This window comes from Vombatus ursinus, unplaced genomic scaffold (genome assembly GCF_900497805.2).
Source record: "Vombatus ursinus unplaced genomic scaffold, bare-nosed wombat genome assembly UNPS02014735.1, whole genome shotgun sequence".
NCBI lineage: Eukaryota > Metazoa > Chordata > Mammalia > Diprotodontia > Vombatidae > Vombatus > Vombatus ursinus.
In genome coordinates, this window is record NW_020954513.1 from 867,763 (window position 1) to 887,104 (window position 19,342).

The window sequence follows — 19,342 nt, forward strand, 5'->3', positions numbered from 1 at the left end:
ACAACCAAAAATTAATTAAAAATCAAACATGTAATGAATCCAAGGTGTTTCTGGCAGCACTTGCTCGTGTTGCATCATGCAACTTCATTGCAGCCTTAGTTCTGAACACAATGCATGTACATTTTGCACTGCACATGCCATCACGTTATGCAATGCCAATAAATGCTGCCAAAATGCAAAAAGGTGTGGCGAGTGGAAAAAAATTTAAGAAGTGCTGCACTAGGTGACAAAGTCAGGATCTAAAAGGATCTTACCAGGCTAGAGCATTGGGCTAAATTTAACAAGTTGAAATTCAATAGGAATAAATATAAAGTCTTACACTTAGGTTCAGAAAAGCAACTCCATGATGGTGACAGGCACAGTTAGAGGCTTCTCTGAAAAAGATCTGGGGGTTTTAGCAAGCTGTAAGCTCAATAGAATTTGACAATGTGATGAGGAAACCAAGAAAGCTCATGTGATCTTTGCCTGTATCATGAGAGACCTAGGTTCTGGGAATGGGGAGGTGATCATTCAGCTGTGCTATTCCCTGATCAGACCACTTCTGGAGGCTCCAGGGTTGGGCACCACTTATTAAGAACAACATTAATAAGCTTGAGAATGTCCAGAGGAGAACAACCAGGATATGAGAATCAGTTGAAGGAACTGGAAAGGTTTAGCCGGGACAAGAGAAGACTCATGAGAGATGTGAGAGCAGTTTATACTTGTTTTGGTTGACTCCAGAGAACAGGACCCGGAGAAATAGGCAAGAGTTGCAAAGAGGCCAGTTTCGGCTTGGTGTCTAACATTTAGAACCACCCCTAGGGAGGTAGGTGGGTTTCCATTCTTGGGAGGTCTTCAAGAAGAGGCTGGATGACTACTTTCCAGGAATGCTGTGGTTTGTAGGCTTGCAAAATTGTACTGCAGGGACATTAAAAGAAAGTTTAGTCGACATCATTCACCTCCAGGGTGATGAAGCTGAGGCCCAGGGAGTGATTGAGGTCACATAGGCAGGAAGAGGCAGAGTTGAGGTTTGAACTCATGTTCTCTGACACCAAAGCCAGGGTTCTTTTCACTGAACCAAACTGCCCCCAGATTCTTTTTCATGTATAGGTAATGGGGATTCTTTTAGGAGGATGTGTTGGACTAGATGACTGTTGATGTTTCTTCTAGCTCTAAAATTTTGTGATCAAGAGAAAGAAGAACTGTGAACTTAAATAGGCCCTTTATGATCTGGCTACATTACCTGATCATTAGCTGGCAGAGTTCTGAACCCCTTCTTACCTGCCACTGGATTCTTGGCAAGAAAGTGTGGACTGTTCTTTGTAAGCTGTCTCTCACCTCTATAAATAATTGATTCACTTGGTACTACTAAGTATATAAAACCCAATATAGGAAATAACATTATTTTCTAGCCTTAGAAGAGTTTAAGATTCTGAGGACAGAGGAAGTCTCTCAGACAATCAGTGGATCAGCCAACAATGTTGACAGAAAGGACTGTAATAAATTATTTGGGGCAATAGAGGGGAGGAAAAAGAGATGAAAAGATATATGTACAAACAAACAACATATACCTAAAAGCAGAGATACCAATAAAAGCTGTACAGAGATATAGAGTAAAACCCTAATGGCAATGGTTCAGGCAATGAAGGAGTCTAAATAACTGAATATGTATATGTATATATATGTGTGTGGGTGTGTGTGTATACACACATATATACATATATGTATACATGTATATGTGTGTCTGTATACACACACATATATATGTATATAAAATTTATACTTTGTTGTATTAGAAAGTCTAGTGTGGAGGACACAACAAAATTGCTGTTTGCTAATTGGGCCATTGATATGACTGTCCAGCACAGTCTTGGAGATACAAGAGATCTGGCTAAAAGTTAACCTAACCCAGACCATGCCTTGTAGGAGGTGGCTTTTTCAATCAGTCTCTGATCCTAGCTTGGTTTCCTGTGAGTTGCTAATTTTACTTACACTTCAGGGCAGCAAAGATTCTGGTTGATTAAGGGCCCTGGCTAATTAGCTTTCACTTAATTGAGGTTTTATCGTAATTCCTATCTCATTAATTTGGAATCTTTAATCATCTGGACAAGAGAAGGGCTGTTTTGCTATCACTCATCATCTGGGGAAAGGCCTTGCTAATTAGTTAACAACATAACCAAGAGTGTGTGTATATGTATGTGTGTGGGGAAAATGTTTAACAATAATAACAGTAATAACATCTAACACTTAGTGCCTACTATGTGTCAGGCACTGTGCTATGCACTTTACAATTTCATTTGTTCCTTACTACAACCCCAGGTAGGTGCTATTATTATCCCCATTTTACAGATGAGGAAACTGAGGCAAACAAAGATTCAGAACCTTGCTTAGGGTCACATAGCTTGTGAGGCCAGATTTGATAGCAGGTCTTCTTGACTCCAGGCCCTGAACTCTAGCCACTGCACCACCTAGCTGTGAAACTTAAAAAGTATAAACCTTTCAAATATTTTAGCAGCACCCATGTTCATACAAGCAAAGCTCTAATCACAAATTATCCTTCATTATTTGTGGGCCATTATTTATTTATTATGTATTATACCTATCATATTTATTACTTGTCAGTCTTTATTTGTCAGTCCACCAGGATGGCTACTTTGGTAATATCTTGTTTATCACTAATTGTGGTTATTATATGTGCTTAAAGTTAATGATCTTATGATCATTGAAAGAATATTCTCTATTCTTCTCAACTCATAGCAAGCTTGTATTATTGGCTTCTCTCTGTGCTCTAATCTGGACTCTTTTAATCTAGTTCAATTCAATAAATATTTAGAAAGGGCTTACTGTGCACAAGGCACTGTGCTATGTGGTGGGGATACAAAGACAAAAACAAAACAGTCCATGGCCTCGTAGGGATTACACTCTACACATACCCAGAGCTGATCATCACGGCCAGAAAGGTTCTTCTTTATGAACGCACCATAGTAGGTAGCAATGTTCCTGTGATGGGAATATTTCTTAAGCATGTTGATTTCCATTTTGATTTCCTCCTCTTCATCCTGTAGAACAAGAACAGACAGTGGGTTTTATTGTCAACTCTGTGCCACGTGCCTCAAAGATTATGGATCACCTTAGCTGGTGGAGATCAAAGGATAAAGAAAGCATAAGAATTGTACCAGGTCACAGCAAGGGCCAATGAGATTTATATGATTACTGTAAATTAACGCAGTGGAGAGGTGTCAGGGGACAGAATTTGTAGGTCAGGTTCTATTTGGTTTCTATCATATGGTGTTATGTTTTAGGGGACATGAGTTGTCAGAGATTCAGTCCCTACCCTACTGTATAAATGGGGCACTTTCATTCGTGGGTGTTAAAACTACCTCTTTTAAAAGCTTTATGGAATATACCTAGCTGAGGACAATGTATATCAAACAGAAAGAGCTCCCAGACTGAAAATTAGGATACCTACATTCTAATTCTGCTCATTGGCTCCAGGCAAGTCACTTAATCTTTCCAGGGGCCCTCAGGAAAAATTGGTGGAAGAATGACAACACTAAGGGTGCTGCTATAAATATCTTGTTATATATAGATCTTTCTGTCATTTACTTCGTTGGGGTATAGGCCCAGTAATGGGATCCCTGCCTCAAAGTTTATGAACAGTTTAGTGATTTCTCTCTCATGATTCCACATTGCTTTTGCAGAAACGATTACACCAATTCACAGATCCAACAACAAAGTAATTAGGTGCTTTTCTTCCTTACAACTCCTCCAAAACTGATCATTTTAACTTTTCATCTTTGCCAATTTTGGGGGGTATAAGAGGAAGGGTCAGTGCTTTTGATTTGCATATCTTTATTATTAATGATTTGGGGCATTATTTTACATTGTTGTCAATCATTTGCATTTCTTCATCTGAAAACGGTTTGTTCAACTCTTTTGATTACTTATCCATTGAGCAATGGCTCTTGGTTTTTTATACAGGGTATCCCAAAATCTTTGCTCAATTTTAAGTTTTTAAGTTACTAAAGCTTTTAAAATTGGGATAACACCACTGAAGACCAAATCAAAAGCTAGAATGGTGGGATAAATGGGATTTCAAGAGTCACACTCTTACCTGCACTGGACAAGAGACATGTAAAAAGGATTATAGTAGTAAACATTTAAAAAAAATTAGGCTTGTTTCATAGGAAGCAATACTATCTCTGCTGGCTTCCTTAGACTCAGATCCCACTCTTCTACTTCCTTAAGTTATTAAAACTGCACTAAGACTTTTAGGATATCCTGCATAATTGTGTTAATTCCCTATGTATGATGAATATCAGATTTTTCTCACAGATATTTGAAACGAAACTTATTGCCTTTCCTCCCCCAAATGACGGTTTCTGTTATGCTGGTTGCACTGATTTTGTTCATGCAAAAGCTTTTTAATTCTTTTAAACAAAATGATCTATCTTATCTCTTAGGATTTCTATATTCCTTGCTTGGTTGAGAATTTCCTCTCTATCCATAGTTATGAAAGCTATCTGGTTTTGTTTTCTTCTAATTTTTAATGACATGACCTTTTATATTCATGTGCGTATCCACTTTGAGCTCATTTCAGTATATGGTGTAAAATGCTGGTCCAAATCTAAAGTATGCCAAGCTGCTTTCCACTTTTCAGAAAATTCCTTGTTGATTCCTTTCGCTAGTAATTTGTTTTCTTTGATTTATCAAATATTGGGTTTCAACTGCTTCTGGGTCTTGCTTATCTAGTTTTTTTTTTTTTCTCATTGATCTTTTCTATTCCAATATAATACGATTTTTTTTTTTTTTGCTTAGGCAACTGGGGTTAAGTGACTTGCCCAGGGTCACACAACTAGTTAAGTGTCAAGTTTCTGAGGCCAGATTTGAACTCAGGTCCTCCTGGCTCCAAGGCTGGAGCTCTATGCACTGCGCCACCTAGCTGCCCCAATATAATACTATTTGATGGAGGGAAAAAGAAACAATAACTGAATGTTACTGGTATGAACTCATTTGATGCTTACTGCTTTGTAATGTAGATTATGAGTCATCTTTCTACGTTCAAATCCAGCCTCAGATACCTACTAGCTGTGTGACCCTGGGCAAGTCATTTAACCTTGTTTACCTCAGTTCTTCATCATAAAATGAGCTGGAAGGAAAATAGCAAACCATTCCAGTATCTTTGCCGAAAAGACCCCAAAGGAGGTCACAAAGAGTCAGACACAACTAAAAAACAACTGACCAACAACTGTATGTGTATGTTGTGGGTTTTTTTGGTTGTTGTTGTTTTTTTACAAGGAACAATTCTATCTCTGCTGCCTTCCTTAGATTCAGATGCCACTCTTTTACTTCCCTAGACCAGTTTGCTAATTTTTTTTCTACTTTTACTACTATAATCCTTTTTATACTTCCCTTGCCCAGTGCAGGTAAGAGTGTGAATATTGAAATCCTATTTATCCTACCACTCTACCTCTTGATTTGGTCTTCAGTGTTGGCATTCCCAACTTCAAGAAAGGCGAAGTCCCTTCCTCTCCTTCCCCTCTCCTCTAAGGTTTTTCTTTCTGAACACCTAATCCCAAGGCTTTTCTCTTTATTCCTTCAATAACCCCTAGATGAATGGAGATTCCAAATAGACAGTAAATTTATGTTCTCTTTTAGTATATGAGGAATCACTACAACATTGTTGAGCCATGTGGATTTGTCTCAAACTATGAGGACTTGATTACTTTTCTTAAGTTTCTTTTGTATGCTGGATTTTTATTTCAAACATCATGTTCAGTGCTGATTTTCTTAAAAGGAAGGCTTAGAAATCATTAATTCTGTTAAAAATTCTCCTTTTTCCTGCTTTAAAGTTAATCTTAACTTTGCAGGAAAAATTATCCTTGAATGCAAGCCATTTTTTATTGCTTCTTGGTTTCTTTCATTTCTTTCCCTGGACAGTTCAGATAGGAGTTCCTTGTTATATGAGCTGTCTTTTCCTGGCTGCTTATAATATTTTCTTTTTGACCTAGATACTCTGGAACCTGGGGACTAAATTTCCGGCTATGTTCGACCAATGGTCTATCTTTGGTGGAGTTCTGAGGATTCTCTCAATCTGCATTTTGTCAACTAGTTACAATATTTATAGTCAATTTTATCTTATGATTTCCCAAAATATAGCACTTAAACTTTTTTTTTTAAATCACGAGTTTCTGGAAGACCAATAATTTACAGATTGTCTCATTTAATTCTGTATTACTACTCAATTGTCTTAGCTTGTTGAAACTTCATGTGTTATTTCAATTTTGTTGTCTCTCGATGGTTCTAATATTTCTTGTTGGATCACTAAACTTTTGTGTTTCATTTCAATTTTCTCTTTTAAGGGTATCTTCAAAAATTTTTGTATTTATGCCTTTTGTTTTTTTATACCACAGTCATTTCTAAATGTACCCCCATACAACCATATACTAAACCCTCCTATGTAAGACAGAAAAACAATTCAGTAAAACTGACTAATAAAATGACCATGTTGGATAGCATACGCAATATTCTTCATCTATAGGCCCTTCCTCTCCACCTGTCTAAAGAGAAAAGGAAGTGTGTTTCATCATCTGTTTTCCAGGATCAATACTGGTCATTGCAGTTAATCTGAGCTGAACGTCCTTTAAATGTTGATTTCATCTACATCACTGGTCACTGTGTATACTGTTCTTCTGGTTCATCTTACTTTGCTCTACACTAGTTCATATAGGTTTTCCTATATTTCTTTGAATTCCTCACATTTGTTATTTCTTACAGTGGATGTTTCATTATACAGATATATCATGATTTATTTAGCCATCTGTCATTCAGTGAGAACCCATTTTGTTTCCAGGTTTATTTGTTGTTTTTTTTTTTTTTTGCTAACACACAAATGCTCACTGCTCTGTTAAATGAGAACATACACAAATAATTATAGTATAAAATATATAGGACAAGAAAGTAGGTTCTATGGATAGTAATAAATATATATACATATATATACACACACATATATATATAAATTTGGAAATAGGCGTTTTTTATCCACTTGGTTTTTCCTGCATGTATCCATGTATATATTCCTGCATATATATCCATGCCTATTACTAAGGGAAACAAAGGTGTGGGTACATCTCCTTATTTTATGCCTTGCCTGGTTTTTATAATCAGAGGGTCTTTGAACAACATTATTTTTGTTGATGCTTCTTTCAAGGAATCTTGGATAATTTCCACATGTGCCTTGGAGATACCTTGTGGGAGGAAAACCTTTAAGGCAGCATTGTGTTTGACTGAATCAAATGCTTTTTTGTACTCAACAAACAACAAAAACAGTGGGATCTTGCATTCTCTGCACTTTTTGGGTAATTCTGTGACTATATAGAGGTGGTCTGCTGTGGAACATCATTTGTAAAAGGCTTTCTGTTCCCTTCTTATATCCTCATTAAGTATTCCTTTGATATGCTTTGATTATTTACATTAAAATGGTGTAAAGACAGGAAAGGAAGCATTTGGGTTAGGAGTTGATTGAAAATCTCTCCATTGCCTTTTTTGGGGAAGTTATAATCTGGAATCTTTTACACCTTTCTTTTAGATAATGGTCCCTCTGAAAACCGTCACCTTTGGCATCCAACATGTATCTCCATTGTGTATAAAATGGGCCTAGCCTAACTATTCTTCCAATGTTTGTTTCCATTAATGCCAGTTCTACCATTTCTCCTTTTTAAGCAGCACCCTGGGTTGGGTTACCAGACTCTGAGCATGGTAGACCACTCCCCAATTACTGATGGAAAGAATCATTCGTTATAGGTATCCTGAAAGACCTTTTCTATTTTTTATTTATGTGTTTTCCTTTTTCCAGTTTCATCTTTACATACTCTTGGGCTGGTCTGGCTTAAATAGGTCTTTGGCCAAGTCATTAGCAGCCTTGTTTCTTCCTCCCCCCTTTCTTGCCGTTTTCTAAGAAGATAGTGCTGGAGGGTAGTACAAGCCAGTAGATAATTCCAGATTGTCTGGGTCTGGGTCTAAGTACAATGGAGGAGGAGGGGGGCAAATTAGAGGGTGATCCTTCACTTGATAAAAGGATTCACCACCATAGCAAAATCCACAACTGCATTTCTAGAAATTTAATCATCACAAATTTTGAGGCACACTTGTCTTATGTGAAGCAAGGCATGGCTATAGGGTTCACTCAGAGGATGAATTTTGCGTCAGTATTAAATATGCCGTTGGACTCCAAATGAATGGCAAAGGAAGCTTTTCTCCTTGTGTGGCAATAACTTGGTCATTGGTCACTCAATGTGAAATTCACTAAAGGTTAGCCTCTAATGCCCTCTAGCATCCTCAGCATTTTCTATAATTGCATTTACTTTCTAGCCTGGAAGAAAAACCCATCTTTTGGTGGTAATGATGGGGCCAGGCCTGTGGGTAGAGAGCTATCTAGCTAATGAGGAATCACTTCCTTTCTTAGCCCAGTCTCTAGGATCCAACAGGAGAGGGAATCCTGGAAGGCCTGGATGCCTGTACAACCCAAGGCTCCCTCAAATACAAACAGCCAACCTGCCTGACTGCCTGCCTCCCTTCCCACCTCCTGCCCAAGGTGGAACAGGCCTGAATGGGAGCAGTGGAGGAAGTACAGGAAAACCCTCTCTCCCAGATACAAGAAGATCCCAAAGGCCTCCAACGCCATTTCACGAATCTTGCATGGTGATGCATTCTACTCCTGGGAAGGGCAGTCTCTTCACTAGTATACTTGACAGTGGTTATTCATTGATCTGGGAAATGGGTTGTTCTTCCAAGGATATTTACAGAGACTTTCTCTGGAATCAGTATTTTTATGTACCTGAGAGAATAAATAATATTATTGAGCTTGATTCTCTCAGTACAGAAAAAAAAACAAAACAAAACACTGTAGGCATGGTTCTTGGAATAAAGCAAAGTTTCAGGCCTGCCTCAGATACATGCTAACTGTGTGACTTTGAATAAATTCGCCTCAGTCTGCTCCTCTGTAAAATGCGGGGGTTGGATTAGATGGCCTCTGAGGTCTCTTCTGGCTCTAGATATATAATCCGCTGGGTAACCTTCGTCAGGTCAGTTTCTCTCCCCAGACCTCAGTTTCCTACTCTTTGAAATGAAGGAGTTGCCCTAAGCTGGCATCTGAGGGCCCCTCCAGCTCCAGATCTAGGATTCTCTGAGATCCTATTAAATCCAATCCAAATCTCTTAACTCTTGGTCTAGTGCTCTTTCTGGTGGGTTACAAAAGCAGAAGACTAAGGCACTGGAAGTTAGTAAGTTAAACCACAAGCGTGCGTCCTGTTTCTAAACAACAGCCAACTCGACTTTGCCATCACTAATTCACATCTAAGTACACACCATTGCCAGAGACAGCATGGGGTGTAGTTCCCACACTTCTTATCCCTGAGGGTTCCAGATGACTGATTTGAGAGAGATGAGATGCTTCCTCCACACTCTTTCTTGATTCGCCGATGTAGCTGGCTCTTAATTTAAGGGTCATTTTTCTAAGTGAATAATATGTGACCAGAGAGAATCACTAGAAATCCAGAGGGAATGCACTAGAAAGAATTACCAAAGAGGAATTCTCCTATCGTATAGAGCTGCTCGCCCCCAACAGGGAAAGTCCAATCAGATTGGTTTGGAAAGCCCTGATATGCATGCCTTTGTCAGTTAACAGGAAGGCAGTCTTTGTGAGAGGATGCTAGCCAAGACTTAGAAGGGAGTTGAAAGAGATCTCAGCCAAAGCTCCCATGGCCAGCCCTCCAGGTTCTCTACTTGTGACCCTGCACACTGAGACACCATTTCCTGAGTTAGGCCCAGAGGCTCCTGCTATGGCCATAGCCAGCATTCCATCAGGAGGAGGTAGCAGCTCACAGTGAGGATTGCTGTTGTTCAGTCGTTTCGGTTGTGTCTGACTCTCTGTGACCCCATTTGGGGTTTTCTTGGCAAAGATACTGGATCTATTTGTCATTTCCTTCTCCAACTCATTTTACAGAGGAGGAAACCAAGGCAAACGGGGTAAGTGACCTGCCCAGGGTCACACAGCTACTAAGTATCTGAGGTTGGATTTGAACTCGGGAAGATGAGTCTTCCTGATTCCAAGCCCAGTGCTCTATCCACAGCACCACCTAGCTGCCCCCTGAGGACATACTTAGAGGCAAAGAAACTCGACACCTCCCCCACCCCAGCCATTGCACATAACCCCAGCAGCAAAATCAACTCAGGAGAGGGGTTTGGGTAGGCTTTGGGGGCGGGGATGAGGTGAGGATAAGGGACAGAAGAAAGACTCAGAAAAACTAATGACAAAAATATACCAAATCAAATGAGAGAGGGCTTTTGTTTTGTCTGTGTATTCCCAGTGCCTACCACAGTGCCCAGCACATAATAAATGTTTCTTGAATCAAAAAAAAAGTGGATTGATTGAAATGGATTTTTCTCTTCACCCTGTACCACACAGTCTGATAAGTTTGATCATATACTGCTTTGATCTGGTCTCTAACTATCTCATAGAGAGCAGCACCGTACAATGGAAAGAGCCCTGCCTGGCTCTGGAGGCAGTCAACCTGGGTCCAAATCCTGCTTCTGATACTTTGTACCTGTGTGGGTCACCGACCAGCTCTTGATCCATATGATACTGTGACCCTATAGGTAACCCTGGGCCAGTCCCTCCCCCTCCTGGGCCTCAGTTTCCCCCTCTGTAAAATGGGGGGGGGTGGACTAGCTGGCCCCTGAGCTCCCTTCCAGCTCAAATAGTAACAATGGCCCACATTTATATAACATCTTAAGGTTTGCAAAACACTACAAATATGTTATCTCTATGATCCTCACAACAACCCTATGAGGGTCCTCAAGATCTAGGATCCTATAGAGGACCCTGGTCAAATCACTTAATGTTTCTGGGCCTCAGTTTCCTTCTCTGTAAAATGAGGGAGCTGTACTAGATGGCCGCCAAAGTCCCTGCCCAGCAAGAGTGGAAGCTCTTTGAAGGTGGAGGTTTGTGTTTTCTCCTTCTATTTCAAGCCACAAGAGGTGGCTTCTAGGGTTCCTTAGTTTATATTCCTGAGACAGCCGCTCCTGGTGTCTTTCCTAGGACTACCTGTGACCTTGAGTCCTGAGAAAGGCCTGTCTTTTTCTGCCCACAAACTCACACTGGAAAACCACTTCTTAGGGTTCTAGATCTAGAGCTGGAAGTGCCTTCATACAGCAGCAAGTCTAACCGCCTCATTTTACAGAGAGGGAAACTGAGGCCCAAAGAGTTTAAGTGACTTGCCAAGAGTCACACAGCTAGTAAGTGTCTGAGGTAGGATTGGAACTCAGGCCTTCCTAACTCCAGGTCTGGTACTCTATCCACTATACGTTTAATGGGGCTAAGATCTTCAAATTTATAAAGCTGACATCAAAAGTTTCCCTGTCCCTACTGGGACATGATGAAAATGATTCATGGTCTTGGGACGGAACATTCAGTCAGAGAGCAGAATGATATTATTCTCAATTTAAACTAATAGTCCTAATGAAAATGACCAGATGCCTATATATACAGAAACCTGGCACCCAATTCATAGTAATAGATTTAACTGCTACACTAACTAGAAAAACACAGTTTGATGTTAGCAAAATCTGACCTTTTTTTTTCCTCTTCCAATGTAGACAACTGACACTAATCATCCATGGATTACACGCTCCCAAGGTCTCACTGTCCCTTAGATGAAATTTAGTTCAAGGTCTCTCAGGAGATGATAAAGCAACTGGAACAACTTTTCCTCAGATTGGCACAGAAAGGAGAAAGTGAAATCTAGCTAATAAGGGACAGAGCTGGGATCTAAACCCACATTCAAAGCCTTTGCCTCCAAATCCATTCAATTTGTTAAGTGCCTACTGTGTGCCAGGTATTAGGGATACAGAGACAAAAACAAAATAGTACCTGCCTTCAAGGAACTTACACTCTATTCGGGAGGGGGGGAGACAATATACACATAAGTAAAGAAATACAAAATACATACAAAGGAAGTACAAAGTAACTTGGGGGGGGGGGGAAGAAAACACCAATAGCTGAGGTAATCCCAAAAGGCTTCCAGTAGGAGGTGGTACCTGAGCTTAGCTTTGAAGGAAGCCAGGGGTTCTAAGTGCATTCTAAGCTCAGGGGACACCAAATTCAAAGGTATAAAGTGCCACCTGCAGGGATCCTTCTGTTCAGATTAGTGGCCCCATTTCTATTTGCATTTGACACCACTGGTATAGAGGAAAGAGATGGAATGTTGTATGCAGGGGTCACTTGGAACATAGAGTGAATGAAGAGGAATAATGTGCAAGCAGCCTGGCAAGGTAGGGTACAGTGAGGCTGTGAAGGGCTTTAAAGGCCAAATAAAGGAATTTGTGTTTGATTCCAGAGGTAAAAGGGACACAAAGGTATATTTTTGGGATCCCAAAGGTAATAGAAGTCACGAAGCTTCGGGAGCAGGGGAATGATTTGTGCTTCAAAAATATCACTTTTGGCCATGTGGAAGCTGGATTGGAGTGGGTAGAGACAGGATGTAGGGAAACCAGTTCGGAGGCCACTGCAATAGTTCAGGCTGGAGGTGATGGAGGCATGAACTAGAGTGGTGGCTGAGGAGGTAAAATCAGCAAGACTTGGTAACTGACTGGATCTAGGAAATGAGGGAGAGTGATGAGTCGGGGCTGACTCTGAGGTTGCAAACCTGAGTGACTTGGTTTTGATCTGGAAACACAAAGAATCCAAGAATGGCCAAGTTGGGATGGACTTGGTATTGTGGATAGACACTCATTTCTCCCCTGGCTGCGCTACTCGGGCACTTTACTGACTTCTTCACCGTGCCCCTGGGAAGCTCATTACTGGGCAGTCTTGATCCTCAAGATCCCATCAGCCTTGGTGTTCTACCTCTTCACTAGCCTTTGCTCGGTGGGGCCATGAACTCCAAAGCGTTTGTTTAAGTAAGGAGCTTGGGCCCAGAACATCTCCTCATTTCTTGCTTGGCTGCTTTACTCTGGGACTTCTCTGGCTGAGTACCTTCCTGCCCCCTTGTTTTAGCTCCCTTTTACGGGTTGTCTTCCTCCATTAGATTGTAAGCTCCTTGAGGGCAATGCCTTTCTTGTTTTCTATTTGCATCCTCAGTGCTTAGTAAAGTATATGGCACACAGTAGGAACTTGATAAGTGTTTCTTAACTACTGACATGCAGATCTGGAGTCAGAGGACGTAGGTTCAAATCCCACGTCTGCCACTTATTACCTGTATGAATTTAGCCCTCCTCTTCCCTTCTCCAGGCCCCAGTTACCTCATCTCTACAATGAAGGGGTGGGACTGGATGGCCTCTCAGGTCACTTCTAGCCCTACACTGATGCTCCTATCTCCTCAGAGGCCATCTGGTTCAATCCCTTCATTTTACATACGCTATAACTGGGGCCCAGAGAGGTTAAGTGATTTGCCCAAGGTCATATAGGTAATTAGTGGCAGAAGTGACATAGGTGAACAAAAATTCCCTCTACTGGAAGAGAACTGAAATACTACCCACTGGCCAAATTAAAAGCACCCAGTTTTCTAAATACTACCTTCACAATCGTTCCCCGAACAAACTGGAAAAAGACTACTTGACTCAACTGATAACAATTTGGGGAAATACGTATCTTTTTAACAAATAGATTAGTTGAAAATTTTTCCTTCAGGGCCTATGGGAGCCAATTTGACCTTTGCAATGTTCATGCTCATAATATCTTAGGAAGGTGAAGTTACTCACACCACTCTGGATCACAGATGGGCCAAGAACTTAGTGCCTAGCAACATCTGAGACACCACATCATGAACTATGACACCATTTTATTCATGTCAGCGGGAACAGCACTGCCAATTCAACTATCCCACTTGCTCACCTGTCAGCAGCTGCATGCAAAATTTACAGCTCAAACAGGACGGAGAAGACAGTAGTCCCTGTCCTGAGGCAGAAGAGAGGAAAAAGACAAGAGGAAACAGGGGGTGGGCAGCATGGCTGCAGGAAATCTTCCATTTACTATCTCTGAGAGCAGAGAATCAATTAGAAGTGGACTGGCAGAGAGCTTGCAGTCATTATCACAGACTAATGAAATATGGAGAATCCACCCCCTATCTGCTGCATGTGTTTTCTATGGAATTTTAATTTTAAGAAACTAGAATAGTTAAAGCCTCACAGTTTGAAGTAAACATTTGCCCCTTGTTTTATATGTTTATTCAATGGCTTGTTATGTTACTAATTATTCAATTTATATATAATATATATGTATATGTATGTGTATATATGTGTACACACACACACATACAATCTATTAACTAGGAGAAATTTGGCCTTTGGGGCAAAGGGTAAAAAGAAGGATAACTGAGAATACTCTAAGTATACACAAGTCTGGGTTCTATTTTTAGATTATACCTATAAAATATCAATATAATTGGTTAAAAATGAAAAATTCAAACAATTGGTTTTTCATTCCACATGACCTTAAACAATAGGTTTCACCAAATTTTGCACAAAATTGATTTTACAGAGGAGGAAACTGAGGATCAGGGAGGGGAAGTGACTAGCATAATCAGGATTCAGACTCTTCTCACCCCAAGCTCCTGCTCTTTCTCCTGGTACATACCACCTCCATTCATTTGTGGCCAACACCAAGAACTCAATCCACCCAGGTGGTATAGAAGAAACTCACACTCAGACAGCTAGGTGGCGCAATGGATAGAGCTCTGGCCATGGAGTCAGGAGGACCTGAGTTCAAATCCGACCCCAGACACACAACACTCACTAGCTGTGTGACCCTAGGCAAGTTACTTAACCCCGATTGCCTCACTACCACCCCCCCCTAAAAAAAAAGAAACTCATACTCACCTCTGAAACACTCATGACTTTGACGGCTGCCAACTGTCCAGTCTTCACATGGCGACCCTGCCAAAAACCAAACAAAACAACATTGGTAAATCCAAACTGGAATCACACAGCTGGGCAGATAAGTCAACAGGCACTGAAGCAAACGAAAGAATCAGGTCAAATACTAGGGCAGATTCACGGACTTAATAGGATTTTAAGATATAAGGGTGAGTTCAAAACCCTCTCAGCTTTAGCTGGCTATATCTGCAAATGAAAAACCAGGAATGTGGATGAGCAGACATGGGAGAACATGACCTTGCTCCTTGAATTTAGCTTCGTGGCTGTATGTGTCTGTGTGTGTGTGCATGCACAAGCACACTCCAGCCCCCCCCCCCCCCACCAATCTACATGAGAGCACAGAAGCTTAGGGTTAGAAAATTGGGGGATTTGATCAAGCAATACTATTACTTGTCATACACCCCAAAGAGTTCAAACATAGAAGGAAAGAATCCACATGTTCAAAAAGAGTTATAGCAGCACTTTTTATGGTAATAATGAACCAAAAACAAAGCCAGTGCCCATCAGTTGAGGAATGACTGAATAAACTGTAGCATATGAATGTAATGGAAAAATTTTGCACCATATGCAATGACAAATATGACAAACTCAGAGAAACCCGAGAAGATTTAGATGAACTAATGCAAAGTGATGTAAGCAGGACCAAGAGAACAACTTAGAGAATGACCACAAGAATCTAAAGACAAACTCTTCTCAATTTAATGACCAATCACAATTTCAGAAGACTAATAATGAAGCTTGCCTATGATCTCTAGACAGAGAAGGGATAGAGTGCAGGTGCAGAATGAGACTTACATTTTTAGACACTGCCAATGTGTGAATGTTTTATTTAACTTATTTGTTAAGGGAGAGCTTCTATTTACATGGGGTGAGTTAGTGGATAGGGATAGAAATGCAAAAAAAAAAGAGCATCACTGAAACATTTAAAAGAAACAAAAGAAATTCAAAAAATGATAACTGTTAGCACTGTATTAGGTTTTTAAATTTTTGTTAATCTGTAGATTTTTAAAAAATTTTTTTCAAAACTTTAAAAAAATCTGTAGATAACAGAAGTTCATAGTTCCATACATAGTCCTTTTTTTTAAATACTAAAATGTTTGTGCTTACTGATTTAAGTTCATAATAAAAAAGAAAATAAAAAAAGAAACCCTGAGTTGTTTGTTACTTATTGTGCAAATAGTCCTTACATAGTTTATAATCTAGCTTTCAAAGGTTAAAATCAGGAGGCACAGAAAATGCTTACCATGAGGTGCAGTGAGATAGCCCGTAGAGACTTCAAGGCCACAGACCAGAAGGTTTAGTTCACAGAACTAAATTAATTGTCTATGCCTTACTGCCATCAATGTCATGTGTATAGGTGGGAGAGTGTACCCCAGGTTTATGGGGCAAATGTCTTATTATTTCATTTCTTATTGTGCCATTTTCATTAAATGTCTTCGCTTTGAACTAAATGCATCCTTCGGCTATTAAAGGTAAACCCATCAGTAAGGACGCCTGGTTTGAGTGGCTGTATGGTCACAAACAAAGAACAAAGAGCAGAGTTGTTCTAAAGGGTTTGACACTAGAATCTGAGATACACCTGCTAGGGAGACGAGAGACTTCCTATCTAAGATTCAGAAGTCAGTTCACTCTTTAAAGGAAAAAAAAAAAGAGACAAGTGTTTTTTTTTAAAGGGAAGATTTTCTGATGGTCCATGATAGGGGTGACTGATTTTTATAAAGGGCTATAAAAAGCCTCTGGCTTTGAACTAAAAGAGCATGCTAGAGACATAGTCCTGTAGCCAAAGACTACTGGCTGAAGCCAAAAGTTGGAAGTAGAGCAGCAATCAGCACAGATTATTTGTCCAACAAAGTAGCGTCCAGCAGAGATGAGTCTGTAGTGTCTGGCATAGACTGTGTGTCCAGTGGAACAGCATCCAATAGAACAGTGTCCAGTGGAGACCAGCAGGGAGCAAGCCCAGTGAGAGCAATGCAGTGACATCATCGGAAAAAATATCAGCAGCTCTGCAGTGTCAGGAGGGTGAGTTGCCCCACTGTGCATGGCCAATGGCCACAAGAGGTTCCCTATGCATGCATGCCTCTCTAAGTATATATCTAGGCCACATGTTCTCTATGGCTACAGCTTACCATCCATGTTCCCTCTTCCCACCAATGTTGTGTGTATAGATGGGAAAGTGTGCCCCAGGTTTATGGGGCAAATGTTTCATTATTACTTTATGCCATCTTCATTAAATGCCTTTGCTTTGAACTAAATTTATCCTTTGGCTATTAAAGGTAAACACATCAGTAGGGGCTCCTGGTTTGAGTGGATGTATGCTCACAAACTACCTTTGTGACTACACAGAGACAACTAGATGGTGCAGTGGATAGAGTGCTAGACCTAAAATCAGGAAGACCTGAGTTTGAATCCAGCCTAGACACTTACCAGTATATATGATAGCACCTACCTCTCAGGGTTGTTGAGAGGATCAAATGAGATGATATATACAAAGCACTTAGCCCAGTGCCTGGCACATAGTAGGTACTTAATAAATACTTGTTTCCTTCCTTCCTTCTTTAAAGCTAGGGTGGCTATCCTCTGGGGGATCTTCCCTATAAGGTAGAGGAGAGTGTTTTCCAGGCACCACAAATATATAAGACAAAGGAATGTAAAATTATCAATATTTATGCCTTCCTGCCTTGCCCAGCCCCCTACACTAACCTTTTCTCTTCAAAGGGCAGCTTTTTTTTTCTTTTTTGCTTTTTGGTAAGGCAATCAGGGTTAAGTGACTTAGCTTTATTTTTTCTATATCCAATTCTTCTCACTTATAGATATGACTTGTCTTCATTAAGCTGAGTCTACTTGGGATCTGAATCTCCCCTTCCCCCCAGTGAAAATTCTAATTGTTCACCTCAGAGGTTTTATCTTCATGATATAAAATAACTGAATTTTTAGAAACGAATGACTATTTTTCACTTCGGATATTTTGGTGTTGTAATAAATCCCTTATATTTGAATATAGCTTTATAATTTTCAAAGAGTCCTTGGATTAATTAATTCATTGAAATCTAACAGTGCCCATGAGGTAGGGCAAGGTGGATTCTCGAGAGGCAAACTGATAGAGAGAGGCCAAGTGACTTGCTTGGAGTCAAACAGGGAATCACCATGGAAATCCAATCTTAGAGTGTACATCTTTGGAAGGCAGGAACTGTTTGGTCCAGTTCTCTCCAAAAAGGGTGTTAAGACTAGATGCCTTCTGTGGTCCCTTCCAACCCTGAATCTATGCTCCCATGATCCACTGTATGCAAATAAATAAATGCAAGCTATATACAAAGGAAATGTAAGCTAATTTAGGAGTGCGGGTAGAAGCACTAACAACTATAAGGAAGGTGCGGTGGGTGGGTCAGGAATGTCTAGGAAGTGGTGCTTGAGTTGAACCTTGAAGACAGCTAGGAATTCCAAGAAGACAAAAGAGAACAGTTGAGGTGATGCGGATAGCTCTTACAAAGGTATGCATGGAGGAAATGGAATGTCATGTGGGGAACAGCTATAAGACCAGTTTGGCTACAGGATTGTTAAGGAGCATGAAGGGAGGTTACGCATACTAAGCCTGGAAAAGTAGGTTGAGGCCAGGTTGCAAAGGGCTTTAAATAACAGAGGAGTTGAGGCTGACTCTATGGTTGTGAGACTAGGTGACTGGAAGGATGGTGGTACCCTTGATGAAAACAAGGAAATTTGGACAAGAAGTCAGGATAATGAGATCTAATTTGGACATAGCTGAGATGAATGAATAAATGAACAAAGAAAAAAATTATTAAATGCTTACTATGTGCAACGTACTGTGCTAAATTATGGAGATACAGGAATGAAAAGCAAAGAGTTTCTGCCCTCAAGGAGCTTACATTTTAATGAGGGAGACAACAGACAAAGGGGAGTGATGGCATATGCTGTTCAAAATACCTGATGGGAAGCTGGTGATGTGGAGCTATAGCTCAGGAGAGAGATCAAGGCTTGGATATACAGATGTGGGAGTCATTAGCATGCAGGTGATCTTCTGGAACATATGGCTTTCATGGAAAGATGGAATTTGATGAGGTCACCAAGAGAGAGTCTAGAGAGAGAAGAGAGCTGGGGACAGATCCTTGGGCTACACCCATTGTAAGAGAGAGAGTGGGACATAAGTAATCGGGAGTAGTCAGACAGGGAGGATTAAAACCAAGACAGAGCAGCATCATGAAAACCCAGAGGAGGGTGTCAAAGTCTGCAGAGAGATCCAGAAGGATGAGGATTGAGAAAAGGAATTAAAATTGGCAAGGAAGAGATCAGTAGCCACTTTGGAGAAAGAAGTTTTAGGTGAATGATGAGGTTGGAAGCCAGACTCCAAGAGGTTGGGAAGAGAGTGAAAGGAGAGGAAATGAAGACCCTGGATAGAAATCACTTTTTCTAGGAA

General features: G+C 40.4%; 1 protein-coding gene across 1 annotated transcript in view; it reads right to left on the reverse strand.

Moving 5' to 3' along the window:
- The window catches only part of LOC114042722 (mitogen-activated protein kinase kinase kinase kinase 4-like), a 228,954-nt gene that overhangs the window by 117,248 nt on the left and 92,364 nt on the right, over positions 1-19,342 (reverse strand). Inside the window, exons 3-4 of the mRNA XM_027861416.1 lie at positions 14,857-14,913; positions 2,913-3,038 (exon numbers count right to left, since the gene is read on the reverse strand). Coding sequence (XP_027717217.1) covers positions 2,913-3,038; positions 14,857-14,913 — 183 coding nt within the window. The remainder of the gene's footprint in view (positions 1-2,912; positions 3,039-14,856; positions 14,914-19,342) is intronic.